The sequence below is a fragment of the Colias philodice genome, chromosome 8 (genome assembly GCF_061535455.1).
Source record: "Colias philodice isolate Cphi_HAF_F1 chromosome 8, ilColPhil1 Martin Lab GWU primary, whole genome shotgun sequence".
NCBI classification, from domain to species: Eukaryota; Metazoa; Arthropoda; class Insecta; order Lepidoptera; family Pieridae; genus Colias; species Colias philodice.
The window spans coordinates 7,328,473-7,347,944 of record NC_143093.1 but is presented as its reverse complement, the minus strand read 5'-3'; the positions used below and the strand labels follow the sequence as shown (position 1 = coordinate 7,347,944).

The window sequence follows — 19,472 nt, the reverse complement described above, 5'->3', positions numbered from 1 at the left end:
TGAGTCGTCTTAATTTAAAATAATGTGTTGCAATATTAAATTAAAAAATTACAATATCAAATATTATCTGTAATCTTTATTTTCTGTATAATGTCAGTCTGTGGTGTAATTAGTAAATAAATATGGCCGTCAGTCAATTTTAACGATGTAAACTTTTGTTTATGTTTTTTAAAATTTTAAGAAATGTTAAGTGAATTTGAAAATTTGTCTCTTGGAGGAAGTAATGCCACAAGTAGTCATGCAGATCCTTTCACACATACTGGTAAATATGTTATAATTTTTGTGTACGTTGTGTTTGTTGACCTCGATGTACAACTCCATAAAACAGTAGACCATTTGGAATTTGGATTGTTATGTACCGTTTGGTCATAATAACACTTCCTGTGTATTATTTTCCAGAGTTGACACCCGAACAGCAAAAAACTCTTATCGATATAAGACGACGCAAGACAGAATTGCTATTAGAGATACAGGTTAGCAAAGATTTTTTTAATACTTATCTACACTACTCTCCATTTGTTGGTGTCACGTCTGTATATTATATTCTTGAAAACATAACATAATACTCCAATTAAATACACCTATTTAAAATATGATAGTAATTATCAAAAATCAAAATAAAATGTTGACTGATCATAATTTATGAGTGAGAACTAATTAAAATAATTTTTATGTACACAGTAGTGCAGAAGGATATTCAAGTTTCAATTTTTTTCTTCATTTACCTAATTCATGAAATAATTATATAGTTTTGCACTTTTATTATAAATGTTATCTAGATACTGCATGTGTCGCATGTTAGATAAGAATGGATTGTGGATTTTGACACAAATTATTACAAATTTTTAGTATTAAAATTAAAAGGGTCAATAAAAATAGTAACTCATCAGCCAAAATCTTTAATAACATCTGCCATTAAAACTAGTTTAATTTATATTATTATTTACTCGTAATTAAGAGATTCTCTATCACAATCTGTACTAGCAGTGTCGGTATATAATTTAAAATTGATTGAGAAGGATCAAATGGACCTGCATTATTAACAAACATACAATACTTGTGGTTATTAACATTTAAAAGTGTTTGAAAATAACATACTTAGTAAAAAAATATATGTTTGGATTTGTGTTAACCCATTGAGCTCCAAACGGCCTGATCGGGCCACGACACAATAGATTTTCTATTGTGTCTGTGATTCCGGAGCCTGATGGATTAAGTTGTAATGATTATTAGTTTTAATTATTGTTTTTGTATGTTTGTATGTAAGGAAGGATTTTGACCGACTATAGATGGACACGGACACTAATTTAGTTCAAACTTTGTACACTTATCAAGGATTGGTGAAAATACTATAATTTAATGGATCCATCTTATTAAATAATGTTTTATTTTTATATTTTAAACTATAACAGAAGTTAAAATATTATTCATTATTTTAACTTCAGTACCTTTTATTGTTTTGTTATTCTCATAATCTTATGCATGCTCAACTAATCTAACATTACATAAAACATTTTGACTCCTGCATAGATAGATTAGATTATGGAATTTATATTGAAAACTCAATTTTACGGTCCCTTGTAGCTGTGAAAAAAATTTATAAGCCAACGCAATCAAAAGATGCCTCTTATGCTGCAAATTTCAACACTCGCAAGGGAATCAAATCCTATGTATCCTATGTATCCTATGTATCCGGTACTTCCCGTGTACGCAGAATCTTGAAATTTGGTAAAAAGCAATGTCTTATACCACATATATTATATAGGAATAATTGCTTAAAATATAAATTTTAAAGTTGCAACATATTAAAAAAAAAATTGGTTTGTTTGGAGCCCTTGGTTTAAAAAAATAGGTTTGTTTGGAGTGCAAGTCTGACTCACACTTGGCCAGTTTTTATTTAAATTTTTAATGTTATTTAATATTTTGTCTATATTACCACGTATGCACCCTTCAAATATCATGTGGAGATGCACTGTGTATACAGTATATGACACATTTATAAATTGTTATCTCTTCGGTATGATTAATATTGAGGTTTTAGTAGATAACATTCATAGTAAAGGATGTATGATTCATATTTGGAGTTGTGGTTTTTTTGTTGTTAATAACTGTTTAACTTTAACTGCAATATGCATCTATCAGCACCACATTGAGCTTGGACAAAAATATAAAAAAATGAAGATGTTGATAGATTGGTTTTTAACCAAAAAATATATGTAATAAAATAACTAAGGGCTAATTTTTCAATCCTTGGTTAAAACTTATTCATCGAATAACGTATAAAACTACCATTTCAAAATGTATTCTTATTGTGCGCAATTGACAGTTTACAGGTGAAATTTTAATATTATCGTGTAATACTTTATTGGTCGGATAAGTTTTAACCAGAGATTGAAAAATCGGCCCTAAGTAAATAAAAATATGTACAATATTCATATTTAATATTTCTACATATTATAAAATTTATGAATAAATTAAATTTAACTATTTACTGTAATAAAAAATAAAAGTTCAAAGATAAGCTCTATGTAGAGAATTTTATAGTTTTTTGAAAATAAATGTGTGGATGTACCTAAGAATGTTTGAATCTGTAATTGTTAGCATGAAAATTTCAATGGTATTTAATTTATTAGTTAACTAATTAGATAAAATTTATGGTCGATTTTACAGATCATATTTTTTTTAACTGTACACATACAAAAAAAAAAATCAATATAAAAGACATCACCATTAAATTACAACCACACCATTGCCAGTGCTTTCATTGAAAAAAATGTGAGAGCAGCGTAGTGTAAACATCAATGCGAGCTTTACTATGGGCGAGGGGCGGCGAGAGAGTCGTGGAGTAGAGCCAGTGTGTACCAGTAACAAACGGTCCGCGGCGCGAGTGTGACGCGTTTTGCAGTTAGCTATAAGCCGGGTCTAACATTGCAATTATACTGTTAAAGGCGGTTTCAATTCACCCGAAGTTAACGTGTTGTGTACAGTGAATTATCTTAAAAGGTTGTATCTTAAATGGGTTCCGCATTCTTGCGTAATAACTCATTAGTAAGTTTGCTAGTGATAAGGCAAGATAAGTGGAAATTGCTATGACTCGCACGTCGACTGTCGTTGATTTTGTTTATAAAGCTGTCTAATCTTTTAGGACACTAACTAGGTACTATGAGATAAGATTTTTAAAAAAATTACTGAACTGGACTTTGCGCAACTCTCGCACATGTGGTAGACATTAACCTTGTGACTCATTAGACGGTTCAAATACTTTTTAATAATTCTTAATTGCAATTTCGAAGAACGTTCATGACGATATTTCTACCAATACATTACATAAATTTATACATGTGTTATTTTATAAAGACCACGTTTGTATGTTGTTTTTGAGCAGCAATTAGTAACCTTTAATAACTACTTTTTGTTCATTTTTTTTAAAGATCAATTTTATTCTCATCATTGAGTAATCGTGGCTAATTAATTTGCCTTAGTTTCACGCACTGTTAAAATAGAACTCAGTTATTTGGCTGTCGATCAAATGCTTTTATTCAAAAATTAGGTTACGTTATGAAAATTAAAGCCATTCCTGTGTAAGATAGACACCATCCTACATATTCATACAATACATAAGTATTCATTTGAATATGTATTTAAATATTAATCGGAAATATTTTAAAACTTTAAACTACTAAACGTTAAATATTTAACTAGACCCATTAGTTATCTGTTACGAAGTGATTCATAACTGACATGTTTACTAGTCGATCATTAGGAATTATTTTGTTATCGTTATCTTATGGTATACAATATAACATATGTACTTATATTTGCAAAGCTTGTAATATCCCAATTTTAAAGTTATTTAAACAATTATAATTAATAATTATATTTCTATTGTCCCTTATCCGGTTTAATAAGATTACGATTGTCATTATCGAGCTCGCTTTTACATTTTAATGTTTTAAATTTTCCTTCTATAAAAAATATACTGTTACAGATATGGGTATTCCCCAGGATTCAACATTGGACAATGTTTTTGACTACACAATACACTATTATCATGTTTCCTCTGGCCACTTCCGCACAGCTCTTTGCAACACTGATAACAACCGCCTACATTTACTGGCAAACATTGTATGATTAATAAATATTTTCCCAAACTAACCTAAATAAAAAACTTTATTTAAAATTACATTGTTCACTTGAATTTCCGAAAAAGTTAGTCATTGTCAAAATCACCCCTTCCTTATCACTATACTCAAAAACTGTCAATCTCGAGCTCGTGTTCTCTGAAGGGGTTTGACGCATTTGGTGCACTTCTCAACTTGTACACCATGCTCAAATGGTGAACTTAGCAACTGGTGCACTTCTCAAATGGTACACTTCGCAACTGGTGCTCTTCTCAATTGGTGCACTTCGCAAAATGTGCACTTTTTATCATGAGTGGAGATTTGGAAAAATTGTTTAAAAATGAAAGAATCTTTTGTTTTGCGTAGGTTATTTTCTTAAAAAATACAATCAACCTTTTAATTAGGTACACTCTTACTCAAACAATTTTCAATGATCATATAAAAGTCACCCGTAAGTTATAAAAAAAATTGTGAGAAAGATTTACCTAAGTACTGCAAAATCATTATAATAAAATATATAAATAATTTTAATTAAACTCTGCATAAACACTACAACATTTTTATTTTTTACATATATAAAAAAGTCCCTCGAAATCATATTCATTATCATTAAATAAAAAAAAAATATTTTTTAGCATAAGTTCATAATAAAGATATGATAGGTAGGTATATTGTAATCTTTCTTACAATTTTTTTTTAACTTTCGTGTGAATTTTTATAAAATTGAATTTTTTAAAAAACCATCGAAAATTGTTTAAGTAAGAGTGTACCTAATTAAAAGGTTGATTGTATTTTTTAAGAATATCATCGAAAATTGAAAAAAAATCATCGAAAATTGTTTGAGTAAGAGTGTACCTAATTAAAAGGTTGATTGTATTTTTTAAGAAAATAACCTACGCAAAACAAAAGATTCTTTCATTTTTAAACAATTTTTCCAAATCTCCACTCATGATAAAAAGTGAACATTTTGCGAAGTGCACCAATTGAGAAGAGCACCAGTTGCGAAGTGTAGGTACCATTTGAGAAGTGCACCAGTTGCTAAGTTCACCATTTGAGCATGGTGTACAAGTTGAGAAGTGCACCAAATGCGTCAAACCCCTCTGAAGGGTCCTAGTGATTATTACACCAATCCATTGTTATTTTCTTATTTCCAACAACATTTCAATTCACGCATATATTCCTTTACAGCATAATATTATTCGATATGCTTATTTCTCTAGAAAACAAAGCGTATTGTTTGTTGTGCAATTCAGAAATATGCGCGCATAAACACGAATATTACTGTATCTTAATAATACTCAACGATAACTGTCCGCTGCGTACACTCAGACGTGTTGAAGATAACAATCTAGATAGGTACGCGTATAGGTAGTTGTCAGTTGTCACCGTGCCAAACTTTTGTGGCGCTCGCGCCTGTCTTCAGTCGATTACGTTCCTTAGTGGGAAGTGTATGGCGCGCGATGTGTTTACATGTTCGCCTACTGTGCGAGGCGCTTTGGTGGCCGTTGCTGATGCGATGCGCTCGTGCAACGCGCACCTATGACGACGACTATGATCAGGTGTGTTTCTGCAATCATGGTAATCATGCCGCTTTATGCACCGCAAAGTAATGGCTTCATGTGTATTTGGCAGTAAACTGACGTAGGCTAACGACACTTATCGGCGATGTGTAGTTATACCAATTTCGACTTGTTTTGCTTTTTGTTTTTGCGTTTTACTACAACGTTTTACCGGCTTGTTGATAGGTTGTTTTTGCTTAACTAAACGTTGCGAGTGCCCTCGTGTACGAGGATCCCAAGTGTATGAAAGTGTAATATGAGTGGTTGGCGTTAACGCTCGTGAAGTTATGTTTATCAAGGCCGGGCCTGTGGCCCCCGAAGATGAGCGCCGAGGATCCGTTTCTAATTGGTTTTCCTCATTGAGACGTGGAGGGCGACGAAAACGCGAAGACAGTGGCGTTCCAACTAATTATGGTTCCTTGGGAAGACGAAAAGATGGGACTCAAACGCGCGGCAAAACGAGATCCGCATGGGACTTAACAACTGTAACTAGAATGGTCTGTATTATAATATTTAATATCTGAGTGAAAGCTTTGCGTTATTTGGCATTCACATTTAGCTGGAGAGAGGAGATTAAACTTTTGGCAATTATCCAAATGCGCCGGATCGATCACACTTTTCCAGACTGCGTGCGATAGGATGACTGCACAATATTCAATTTTTGTCCTTGCACTTACTATTGTATTGTACGTAACGATTATGTGACAGTGGGTGAATAAAACGATTATTGCCTAAGGTCGAATAACGAATGGTCCCACGGCCCATGACAATAATTCTAATGCGGGCGCTTTTGGTAATTCGCCTTTACATTGTTAGTTAATCAAAATTCGGAATTATATCAGACCCTCGTCTGATATAATTCCGAATTTACGCAGCTTTTATGTAACCATTTAACGATATAGATACGTTTTCTTCTAATTAATTCAAGACAGCCAATTAAAAATCATTTTAACTAATAATTTGTTCGCGATGCATTTTTTCTCACTGTTTAACTAATTTAGCAATGACCACACCAGTATTTTTTTTATTTTTGTCTTAATTTCAATGTTAATAACAAACATTTCCTTTGAGTTGTTCTATTTTTTCTCATAATACATGTTATATTATTAGTCATTCTTATTCTAAATTAACTTTGGTGACGTCTGAAACTGACTAAAACTGTGTCGGACCTAAATTCGTTTCAGTTTTTGTGCCAATTATAAAAGTTTTACATATTGACACACCTTGACCGTAATAATTTATATTCAACTGTCATAGAAATGGTTCTTTTATGCTCGGCATACAGCTTCGGGAATACAAAAGTAGCATCAAGCTCTAGACCTGACTTGAATTTTTTATTAAAAATAGCGTTAAATAAATCACGGAAAAATTAAAATTAAGCTGCGAAACATTTCCATTTACAAGGCTCATACTTATGCTTCAAATTGAACTTGAGGTCGTCAAGCCTTTATTTATATGCAGATGAGATCAGAGTACCTTGTGTTTGTATGTAAATGACATTCGTCACCATTATATTTATCAAACGATAAATATAATGGTGAGTAAGAAAGGTGTATTATAATTCTCAAACAGAAGAAGTTATTATTAAACTTAATATGTGTACAATATCTATTAATAGAATTCTGAGAGTCCAGAATTAAGGATTTAAGGTCAAAATAATAAATTTTTGCTACCTAGATCCATAATCCATTCTTCTAACAGACATTAATGTGCACAGCGGGGTTCTTTTGCCATCTGGCTTTTGGGACACTTCGTATATCTTACCGTCTGACAACGGTAGAAAATCCTGTCCACGCTGAAATTAACGACACGCCTGCATCTAAATTGCAGACATCTTATCTAAAAGAACAAAAATAGTTTATAAACTCGTAGAATTGAATATCTATCTTTAATTGTTTGTAGTCTGTTTCCAAGAACATTGTACGTGCATGAATTCAACGAATAAATCTAGCAATAAACTAGACGAACCGTTGCTGTATTGCTGTCTTCACCTTTAAATTCGCAACATCGTCTCAATCTTCACTTTTGTCAATAGAAACGACAAGGCTTTGTTTCGAATAGTCGGGGTGCACGCAGGTATTCGCATTGACTACACCTCCAAGTGACTCGGCCACTTGACACGTTTTATATTTAAATTGAAACCCCTTGAGTCTTTTTGCATAGAGAGCAAAAAATACATTTGAAACATTAATATATTAAGGATACGTGTGGATGAACTTGTTATTTTTCCTCATTAAATTTCAAGTCATGCAATATGGACTTTTTGAATAGTTTTAACAACGCATTGACTGAATAAAGAACGCCTCCATATCGGTTATACTGGGAGTAACCGCTGAACGTTTAAAATCCAGTCATGCATAAACTTTAGGTTTAGCGCATTCCATTGTGATATGATAGTTGGAATAACTTTTGAGTCTATGAATAAGAATAATTTTGTGGAATAGATACTTTGTATAATATCTTTGTACATCATGTTATTTATTATACTCTAGTAATCTATCCCGAACCTACATCTTTCTTCTTCACCATGACCACGGTCAACTTCATGTTCTGCTATAATATTCCAAACATATTTACTTTTCTCAGAAATAACTTGTAATATATAACGACCTTGTACCAAAGTAAAATACCACCAGTATCCGCATTGCGTTTGGCAAGGGAAATAGAATCGGTTATATCATGGATTTTGTAGGGTTGTGTCATAAAACATCGTATTTATTCCCAATTTTGACCTTTATTCAACATTCCAAATAATTTGTTAACGAATTTTAAATCAGATTAGACGCTTGTACGGCTTCGTCCGGGATAATAATATTGCCAACGTTACTCGAGGATGATTTTGCTTTCAAAAAGTAAGTTTTTTTTTAAATCTGTCAAGTTGTTTATGTGTAAAATCGTAAAAAGCAGACAGAAAGTTGAATCTTTCCCCTGTATAAAGTTAGTTTAGACATAATTATTAGTAACATGCTAATAGTCAGACATTGACTATCGTAAAATATGACAGTGTCTATCGTAAATAGTCAATGCACGAAGACGGATTTACTTTCCTTGTAAACGAGCCGTAAGGTCGTACCATGAATAACTTTATTGAAATTGACCACACTAATGTCGCTTGATTCCTTTAACAAAATACAAGATAAATATCTATATTTATTAGAATGTTTTCCTGAAACCTAAATGTCAAGGAAATACATATACAATTTCGAATATCGTTCTTCAAAAACTCTGAGTCCAGAAAAATGCAGAAATTATTTCAATTTTTCTCATGCAATCCGGCTTCGAGCCAAAACACGACGTCGAAAGTGTAGACTTTCTTTATTGATTTATCCGATACTTTACATGAAAGGGAAAAAAGATTGTACTTACATATTATAGACCGGGAGATACTGACACAAAATTTCGAGTCATTTGTAACAGGATGGCGGTTCTACAGGGGTCTTAGTACGCAATGACAAAAAGAAAAACGATGGCGTGAACGCTGGTACCGGCGGCTTAGTCGCGTGGGCGTTAGTCGAACTCGTCGGAAAATAGCGAAAGTCAAACGATTTGTAACAGTATGGCACTTATTTTTCCTGTAAGTTTGAGGATCAACAAATATAAATACAAAATTTCAAAGATCTATGTGTTGGAAATCTTCACTTATATAAATTAATAATAAATTAAGTTTTCAAGTATGACAGCACTTTTTCCCCCTACTAGAAGTATGGCAAATATAATAATGGTCACATTTTATCAAATACTCTCCAAAAATCCAAATGCAATACTGGTACAAAAAGTTTGGCGAAATAAAAATTTTTTGCAGATTTTCGGCGGTATGGCGACCATTTGGAATCGTCCGAAAAGTATGGCATGGCGATTTTCGTAAATGGCTGCACGACGATAGTTACCTGTGCAAAAGTTAGCCTGGTACAAATGGTTGAATGATTGTTTTATTTAAATCAACACATTCGCGTCGGTATGGCGGGCTGTAAGTCACACCGGAAAAGTATGGCATGACACTACCGCCTACTACTTTTTTATGGGCTATCGGCAAATTCTAAAATTTTTGTGTTACAAATCGTTTGACTTTCGCTATTTTTCCGACGAGTTCGACAAACGCCCACGCGACTAAGCCACCGGTACCAGCGTTCACACCATCATTTTTCTTTTTGTCATTGCGTACTAAGACCCCTGTAGAACCGCCATCCTTGTTACAAATGACTCGAAATTTTGTGTCAGTATCTCCCGGTCTATTAGGTATTTAGAGTCTTGAAAATGGCGCTAATGTCAGTACAATTTAAGGATTTTTGTTAGTTTCTAATCCGTAATAAATTCAGATTCTAGGCAATTATATTTTTTTTAATTTCTGTAAAAAAATGAAAACAAAAAATTTGTACGTACTTGCTGTGTTACCTTCTTACTTTTATGTTCTTAAGTAGATTTCTTAAAGAAATTGTATGCAGACCTTTGTGTTTTTGTTGGCATTGTTGTGCACCGTTCCAGGAATAGTTTTTGTCAAAGGGAGTTGACCTTGCCAGGGGAAGGGGGTACGCGGCCGAGAACGTACGGCCGGGCGACTCGCTAGACGGGTTTAACATGCATTGCGTTATAATAACCACCTTGTACTGTTAGATATCGAGAGCACATATTTGATGTTTGCAATCAATCATTTTAAGTGTGGATTTTTACACCCACGCGTAAGTGACTAGTTAGTTTGCGATATATCTCCATTTCACGGTTTAACGCTTGACCTATGACATTGACGTCAATTGTTTTTTTCGGCAAATTTTGTTTTGAGACTTATGATTTTGGCTACGGTATACAAAATTATATTTTAATCTGTGATAACGTTCGGTTATTATCAATGTTTATCATGTAATGTGGAACAATATTTACGTTTCAATCTGTTTTATCTTCACACTTCCATTTTTATAAATTATCGTTATTTGTTGTGTGACGTCAGGAAACACGGCACAGTTTTTTGTGTTAGCTTAGCATTATTTCCCCAAGACCAGTTATAAATGCTACTAAAATGCTTAACATTTTCGTAGCCTTTATAACTGGTCTGCAAATACCGTAAAATAACGTTATATTGCCTATTTGTATAATATGTTACAACTTCAGTTGTTAAATTGTGGTAAGGTTAATATCTTATTTATCATTAGTTTTATCTCGACCAAATACGTTTCATGTGCCGTGTCATTTGCGAGAGCAAAATAAATACCGCCAGATAATACAGCACTTGGAATAAAGCTCCTTAAAAAGTGTTAATCATCAACTTTCTCATATCCTTAGCAAACTTTCATATTTGCTATAAATTAGCAATAATAACAGCATATTTAATAGTAGTAGGATATATTATATACATATAGAGGATAGTTAATGGATAACCGAAGAAACTTCACATTATGAAATTTTAATTACGGATACTACGTGGTTACTGTTTACCTTATTGATCTTTTCCTCTGGTATTTTTGCTGACGAATAACAGATGAATATTCGACGTCCTTAGTTTCCTCATAATAAAGTAAGAGCAGTGCTGTTCAATGTTCGCCCGCATGTCATTTTGTCATTATGAACTAACGAAAGTTATTTTTAGACAAAGCAAACATTTACTTTGTGTTAGGGTGCGTTTACATTGGTGAACAAAAACAGATGTTATTGAATTTAGTTCAAAATTTAATTACAATGGAATATGGTAGGTCTATATCTATTTATTATAACCCTATTGAAAGTCTAAAAAAATGGTATAGTCAACATATAGACTACAAGCCCGCATAGGACAAAAATATGGGTCAAATGAACCACCAGGGGATATATCTAGAACGATAGCAGAGCAAAAAATAATAAGATTCATCACTATGCCGTCACTTGTAAGCTGTCCAACTGAGTGCAGATGAGAATTGAAAAGTACAGGTAGACTCGGTAAATTTTGGTCATATATTTTTGTACGGCATTCTTAACCATCGATAGATCCATTAAAAATAATAAGAAACCGCTCAGTGCCGTACAAAAATGTTGGTCCACCAAGTCAGAATTTTTATTTAATTTCCGAGAGTTACCGGGGGTAAATTTGGTCATTTGACCATGTACGGCATCTGTGTCATACTATTGCTATACTGCTTTTAATCCATTATTCCGCAACGCCGTACAAAAATCATGGGGACAAGGGGAAAAAATCGAGAGTTGCAATCCCCTCTCTTTTCCCACTCCAGGGGGTCATTGACTAAGTACGGCTTCGGTTCCAAAACATTATCTAGCACTCAAAAGTACTATTAAAAGCAATGCCGTCAAAAATAATTGTTCTTTTAAATGTATACCAATAATCATCTTAATTTCATCGAATTCTTGATATAAAGAGCTGTAAGGTCATTTGACCCTGTACGGGAACTTTTTTTTTAACATGATATTGTAAAATTCAATTGTTGTATAGTATTGCCGTTCAAAAGAAACCGTTCTAAAAAAAGTTATAGAGAAATGCAAAACCAGAAATTTTGTTAAAGTTTAAACATCGTAGATTAATGAAAATTAATAGTTTTCTACACTTTATCCGTTGTTTTAAATAGTATTAACATAGATAAATTAGGAAAAAACGATGCCGTACATTTTTGTGCAGACCACATCTTTTAGGCTGATGAAAGCGACGAAAGCTACAATTTTAAGGGTGCTTTATGGCCATTTGATACAGTACGGCATTAACATATTTTTACCCAACTACGGCAAAGCAAAAGGAGGGTTATGGTTGTTTACAGGTCATGTTACATATTTCATCTATTCCCTCGTAACTTCTAAACTACTTATCAGAATTCGACAAATGACATATCATTAGAAGCGTCTGAATTGTTCACTGGATAACCAGCGACCAGCTAGCTAAAGGCTATATGGGGTTTCACAAAATCTAATGTGGCGCCCTCTAGCGGACAAAACAAACAGAGTAAAAAAATAAAGTTAAGATAAATATGCAGTGTTTGGTATCATTTGAAAGCGCTTTACTTGTACATTTTGAATATGTATATATTACTAGCATTTGCTTGTGACTTTACCTGTATTCATGGACTGATTGCATATAATTCACATCTTTTCGTTCATAAGCTTTTTTATTAGTTCATCAATTTAACGGAGTCCATTCCACCTGACTCCGACTTTCCAAGGTGATAATTAACCACCTCGAGCTTCTTAATATTAATGTATATTTATATTTTATTATAAAAATATAAAGCAAACATTTCATTATATGGATTTTTTTCTTTTTCAGATTTTTCCCCTTTGAACCAACGAAAATGTACGGCACATGAAAAAATATTATCTATGCATAAAATACTTTAAAAATAAATTTATTTCGTCTTGTGTCAAATGACCCCCTGGAGTGGGAAAAGAGAGGGGATTATAACTCTCGATTTTTTCCCCTTGTCCCCATGATTTTTGTACGGCGTTGCGGAATAATGGATTAAAAGCAGTATAGCAATAGTATGACACAGATGCCGTACATGGTCAAATGACCAAATTTACCCCCGGTAACTCTCGGAAATTAAATAAAAATTCCGACTTGGTGGACCACCATTTTTGTACGGCACTGAGCGGTTTCTTATTATTTTTAATGGATCTATCGATGGTTAAGAATGCCGTACAAAAATATATGACCAAAATTTACCGAGTCTACCTGTACTTTTCAATTCTCATCTGCACTCAGTTGGACAGCTTACAAGTGACGGCATAGTGATGAATCTTATTATTTTTTGCTCTGCTATCGTTCTAGATATGTCCCCTGGTGGTTCATTTGACCCATATTTTTGTCCTATGCGGGCTTGTAGTCTAATATAGTTAACTATAAGACTGTAAGATTTAAAAAAAAAAACATATTGTAAGAAAGCTTGGCAAAAATAATGTAATCACGAAATAAACATTTCTTAAACTTTACTAAATGCTGGTTTTAATTTAAATTTAAATTAATTTGTATGCAAAAGTGACTTTTCGTGGAATTTCACACTTTAAAATTAAAACTTAGAACGGTCCAACCACAACATTGGCGATACGATATTTGGTAATCTGGAACTTGTTGAAATTTTTATTTTTTTTCCCTCCATGATACAATCTTACATGCCTGCCACTTGACGTCTGGATGGTTTGAAGGTTACTTATACAAAACAGAGCCTGAAGTGTTCAAACGAGATAAACAAATTGCTTTCGTAAATATGTTTAAAATTATGGCTAAAAATAGGGGCATAATTTTTAACACGCTTGTATAAGCTTCACCTGTATGTTTTTAATTTTTATCAAAACGACTTATAAATTAGACTCGATTTTCACCCGCTTAAAACGAACAGTATGAAATCAAATAATATGCACTTATCAAGGATCGGCGACAATATAATAATTAATAATAATTTCATGAGTTGTTAAAGCGTGTTTATAGTTATTTTTTTCATTTTTCTACATTTATATTTATGAAAAACTAAAATTTGATATGTCACATATAAAATTACGCGTAATTAGTGCATGAAGAGGTCTCCGGATTATTGAACTAGTATTAATAACATGTTAACCAACTTCAATTGAAGAAATCCATTACGACGTCTCTCGTGCCAATAACTTGATAACTAGTTGGTCGGATGAGCAATGCTGTGAAACGAGAATTGATCGATTACTCATCATAATATTTATAGAAGAAAAATTTAAAAGATTGAGTAAATATATCCAAAATTATATTTCGTGCATAAGGGAATGAAGAAAAAATGTTGCACCTCGATTCTTTTAATATCCTTCAAGTCAAATACAAATGTTTTTGGGTAAAACCTGTAGCATATATCTGCCGTCCTTTAACTAGAAAGCCGTTAAGCCAACGAAGTGAGTTTCGAGTAAATGGCAAAAAACACGGAAATCGTTATTTCTTAAAAATTATGACACTTAGAATAATTATTGTGAGATACATCGATCGACATTTAATTATATTATTATATAAATAATAGTTTTTAATTTATTTTTAAATTCACTTTTTCTCGTTTAGCTCAGCATATAATCTGAAAATTTTATCTTTTTACTGGACAAGCCGGCCGTTAACATACCATAGCGACTTTTTAGCTTAGTAATTTAGTATTTTTATTTTCATTTTGTGATTTTTTTTGAATTTATCAACAAAATGCTTACCTAAAACGCCGTTAAGCTACTATAACTGCTTTTAAGCTATGACTTTCGCTTTAATTTATATTTCAAAAACTTTATAATTAGCGGTTAAGGGCTTTTGGATGCTTTTGTACTACGATTCTATAAAGTTGTACTAATTTTTAATCTTACTAATGTTAAAAATTTGCTGCTGTCTGAGGCTTTGCTCTCGGGAATTACATCCCCTAGGTCAACCAATGGAAAGGAAAAGGATCAAAAGCTTTTAGGTTTAAGTATTAAGGATTTAAACACATCTAAATTTATGGTCTGTCTATGTAACAAGTATTTTAAACTCTATTACTAAATGACTCTTTTAAGTTATTGATAAAATTAACCTTTTTTTCACTTTTATTTCATACAGAGGCTCATTAAGTGGTTAAGATTGAAATAAATCTTCTCGCTTTTCTTTTTGGAACCGTATTTTCATTTAGAATTGCAATTATAACGTTATTTTATAAATACTCTTCTGCGAAGCCATCATACGAGTCACGGATATGTGAGTACAAATAGGACAACAAACAATGTAAACATAAATCGTTTTCTGAAAAAAAAATTAAGGCTTTTGCACGAGGCTTTTGAAAAAAACATCCTGGTTTCAATAGGGCTTCAAGCTCTTACATGTGGGATGCTCTTAATAAATAATGTAGAACCGCTTATCAAATGATTAAAAGACTCTTTCATCCATATTCAGAAAATATAATATACCAGAATATTAGGAAAATAGCAGGAGGTAGAAATAGAAAACTTTTATTGCTACCATGTAAAAAAATACAAATCTTAATAATCTAATATAAAGAAAAGAAAAAAAATAGAAATAGTGGCAAAATGAACTCCCCGCCAAAGGTACTCATAACAATTTTTGTATCACCATCTCTAGTACATTGCTTGACAGTCGATTACTAATTCCACCCAAGGGGTAAATTACATCATTAATAAATAGTACAGACTGTCTATGTTCTCTTTCTCGGTTACAGAGACTAATCAGAGTCAAAACAGAGAAGTACGATTGAAAGTTCGCACTGTCGTAACCATTACCTACCAAATTTTCGTAACTTTGACTTGTTATATTTTCCGTAATTTAGCTGCTAGATTGTATAAAACTTAGTAAACCTGATCAGAAACAATACGTCTTGTAAAATAAAATCAAAAGCAATCGGTAGTCTGCTTGGGGGCGACACAATTACAGCATCACACTCATCCCCAAAACTGATGCATCACCAGAATCAGATAACTGCCTTTTAGCTAAAAAATGAGGGTTAGCTGCTTTGTAGCTAAGCAAAAAAGTGTAATTAGTATTTTTCCTAAATAAAGTTACTTAACTAAAAAAGCGTTAAGGGCGAGTAACTGCAAATAAGGTAAGGATTTCCATTGGAATCGTTATATGAAAGCATATCACAAAGCAGTTATAGTCTTTTTGCGTCCCTATAGTCAAGTATAATGTGATGACGTACTTTTAGTCTAGTAAAAAGCTAAAAAATAATTATTAAATCTGGCGGTTAAGGTACTTTAAAGGAAATTTAGCGAAGTAGTGTTGGTTAGACGCTTTCAAGTTATGGAATTGCCGAAAATTGTGTTACTTAACGGCTCACAATATTTTCATATCTCTATAACTATTAATGCTAGAGAAATGATTCTTAGACAGAAAGATAGAGAATTTTGAACTTTGTCACCCTACATTTAAAACTGAGAATTGACCATTTGTGGGTTAACGGCTTTTTAGTTAAAGGACGGCAGATATAGGTAAATAAGATATCATTAAAGCAGCCAAATTCGTGAAAACTTAAAACAGTTTTGAGAAATCTTTGTATAACATTGAGAGCTTTATAAAAATGTAACGAACATACATTTTTGATGAAAAATATAATATAAAATAAGGTAAAGGAATGTCACCTTCACCGGATTCTCAAGACATTGTATACTTATTAAAATTCAATATAAATAAATATATAGTTCAACGTGGATTCACACGGAAACTATCTATCGTTAATGTTTATTATCATAATATTAAAACATTAAAAAATGTGTAGTGAGAGATACTTCCGTGTTTTACGGCATTGAACTTTATCAGAACACATGTATAGAGTATAGACTGGTGTAATTATTTCGGGCGCCGTTCTCAATGGACCATATGTCTTGTACTAAATGCGGTCATCATTTATCGTGACGGCATGCTTTACTGTTCTTGTTAATTAATAGTTACGAGAAAATAGCGATTACGCTTTCAATGCGCATGTATGTTAAATAGTGAAAGATAATAATTAAGGGATTATTTTCAAAATTGTGTTAGAAAATGGTAACCAATTACATTCAGGATTTTGCGCCAAAATGTAAGTTTTCTAATACGTGACCTTTTGCTTTAAATCAGATGATCGTTAAAATATGTTATTTGTTATTTTTTATGAAGGGTTTTAGTCGTATTAGCACTTTTGTAGATTATTTCCACGTTAGCTGCATTCACCTGTCGCACGAGTATTTTAACGACTAATAGAAATAGTATAATTAGGTGCACACACCTGCCGTTGTTAAGTTCAAGTTTATTTAATTAATGTGTATGATATAGAATTTACCAGACAACGGACTCTTTTTATTTATCACGTAACATTAAAATATTCCATAACAAGGTCTACTCACGGAAGTAGCTAAATGTGTTCGTCTACATCTTGACATCATAATCTTTTGCAATAAATACCGTAGCATTTCATGAATATAACATAATATTCCAATGAATCATGCCGATCTAATTTGACCAACGGAGACGTCTTCGACACCAGTATTGAATTTGCATTATGCATGCGCATTTCCATATTGCACATTCCATGCGCGCCAAATTAGGTGCGAAACAATTCCCATTACATTAATTTCTTCAATGATCCTTGCACGTGGATGGTATAAATTGACGTTTGAAATTTCAATATACTCGAATGTCAATGACGCTGTTTGAATTTGTGGGGGCGTTGGCCGTGGAGTTTGCATGTGTTTAACGCGCCACCGCTTCTATACGAGCTGTCTCATTAGCTCCCTCCGCGAATTCTTTTGCTTTTATTGCGTCTGTTTAGCCCTTGCAAATGGGAATGTAAGCACAAAGCAATTGTTGTCGGCGATAGATATAATCTATGACTAAAGCTCCCTCAGTTGATAAATGATTTTATTACGGACGTATATATCAAAGTGGCAATTAGCGTGGAACCAAAACCGAGGAACATTCAAAGCTTTCAGCTTGCTTACACGCTTAATAGTCCCGCATATATAAATCTATGGTTCCTATAGATAGCTTGTTTTTATAATTCAATAATTGAAATTAAAATAGTAAATATTAAAACTTGAAATGTATAGATATTTGGATATATAAATGTCAATGTCTCGGATGGTTCTTGGTCCGAACATCAACAGTTACAAAAATAAATAGCGCATAATTAGAATTTACACGGTAACAATCTTAACCAGCCGTGTTCTTCCATTTTGGCTTTTAGCCAGTTGGACAATCGGTATTCGTTTACACTTGGATTTAAAGAGCCTGTGAAACTGCAGTATTCGCTACTCGGTGACCGTGCACCGGAAACATGGACTTATTGTTTGTTATGCCTTTTTGTGCCCGGAGTCTGCGTGTGTACTGTGTAGTGTCATTGTAATGTACGTTTCTTTATTTTGCTGCACTCGTTCTACGAACCACTTATTTGCACGGCTTGTATTGTGGTCTTGTGAACATATTTGCATGCATGTTGACTTTTATTAGTGTTATTAGTCCTTCGCTCAAGCGCTTAGTAACAATAACGAAAAGTATAGTTTGAATGAATTATTATGCTACGTGTCCCGACGAGCAAAATGCTTTAAATGAGGTTGATTTGTACAACGAAAATTTCTTTCGATGTCGCTTTTATGTATCAGTATTCAGTTGATATAGTGACGTTTTCCGACATGCGTCAGACTATTTCTCGGGGCAATAAGTGATTGGATGGGTCAAGAATGCAGGAGGTATATGTTGCGGTCAGGGGAGATGTTGGACGTGACCGCGATATTTAAGTTATAATATAAATATTTATATACCGTTATTATGCCTGTTATAAACGGAAGTACGATACTGTTAATTTCCCTTTTGGATAAAAGAAATATAAACTTGTTTTCAAAATGAAATAAAATTTAAATGGTTTTTAAAACAGTTTTCAACGTTGGAAAATTATTAGGGAGCTTTTGGTGTCATTATTAAATTTAAAATTCGTTTATATAACAAATTATAATGTGCGATTAGGATGTGATAACCAAACCTTTTTACATTTTTTGTTTTGATATCATGACGTGTATATAAATAACATTAACACTAAACAAAAAGTACACGAATCGGGGGAAAATTCTTGGAAAACGAATGACACACGATTTGTTGGGTATTAAATACAATGTGAATACTTATTACTGGGTGACTCATAAATATAATCTATTTAGTAAGCGTATTAGCATACGCAGTCAAAAATCAAAATAAATATTATCTTCATTTTTTTGGTTTATTAAAACTTCGACAAATATGAATTCGATTAAAAATTGCATAGCATTGTACTACTTATAGACCGTATGTAATATAATATACTCAGTCAATACATTTATATCAAGTTTGTTTTATTCAATGCTTTTTCTATTCAAAATGAAGACCAATATTAATATT

General features: G+C 32.6%; 1 protein-coding gene across 4 annotated transcripts in view; it reads left to right on the top strand.

The window, feature by feature from the left end:
• The first annotated feature begins 114 nt into the window (after positions 1–114).
• Positions 115–19,472, top strand: part of step (cytohesin steppke) — a 45,503-nt gene continuing 26,145 nt past the window's right edge. Inside the window, exons 1-2 of one of the 4 annotated variants that reach the window (XM_089698304.1) lie at positions 115–262; positions 400–473. In XM_089698304.1, coding sequence (XP_089554430.1) covers positions 184–262; positions 400–473 — 153 coding nt within the window. In that variant the 5' untranslated portion in view covers positions 115–183. Of the gene's footprint in view, positions 263–399; positions 474–2,817; positions 3,004–3,029; positions 3,049–5,225; positions 5,681–5,866; positions 6,178–19,472 lie in introns of those variants that run through there. The other 3 variants (XM_089698302.1, XM_089698303.1, XM_089698305.1) reach the window with 3 other exon arrangements.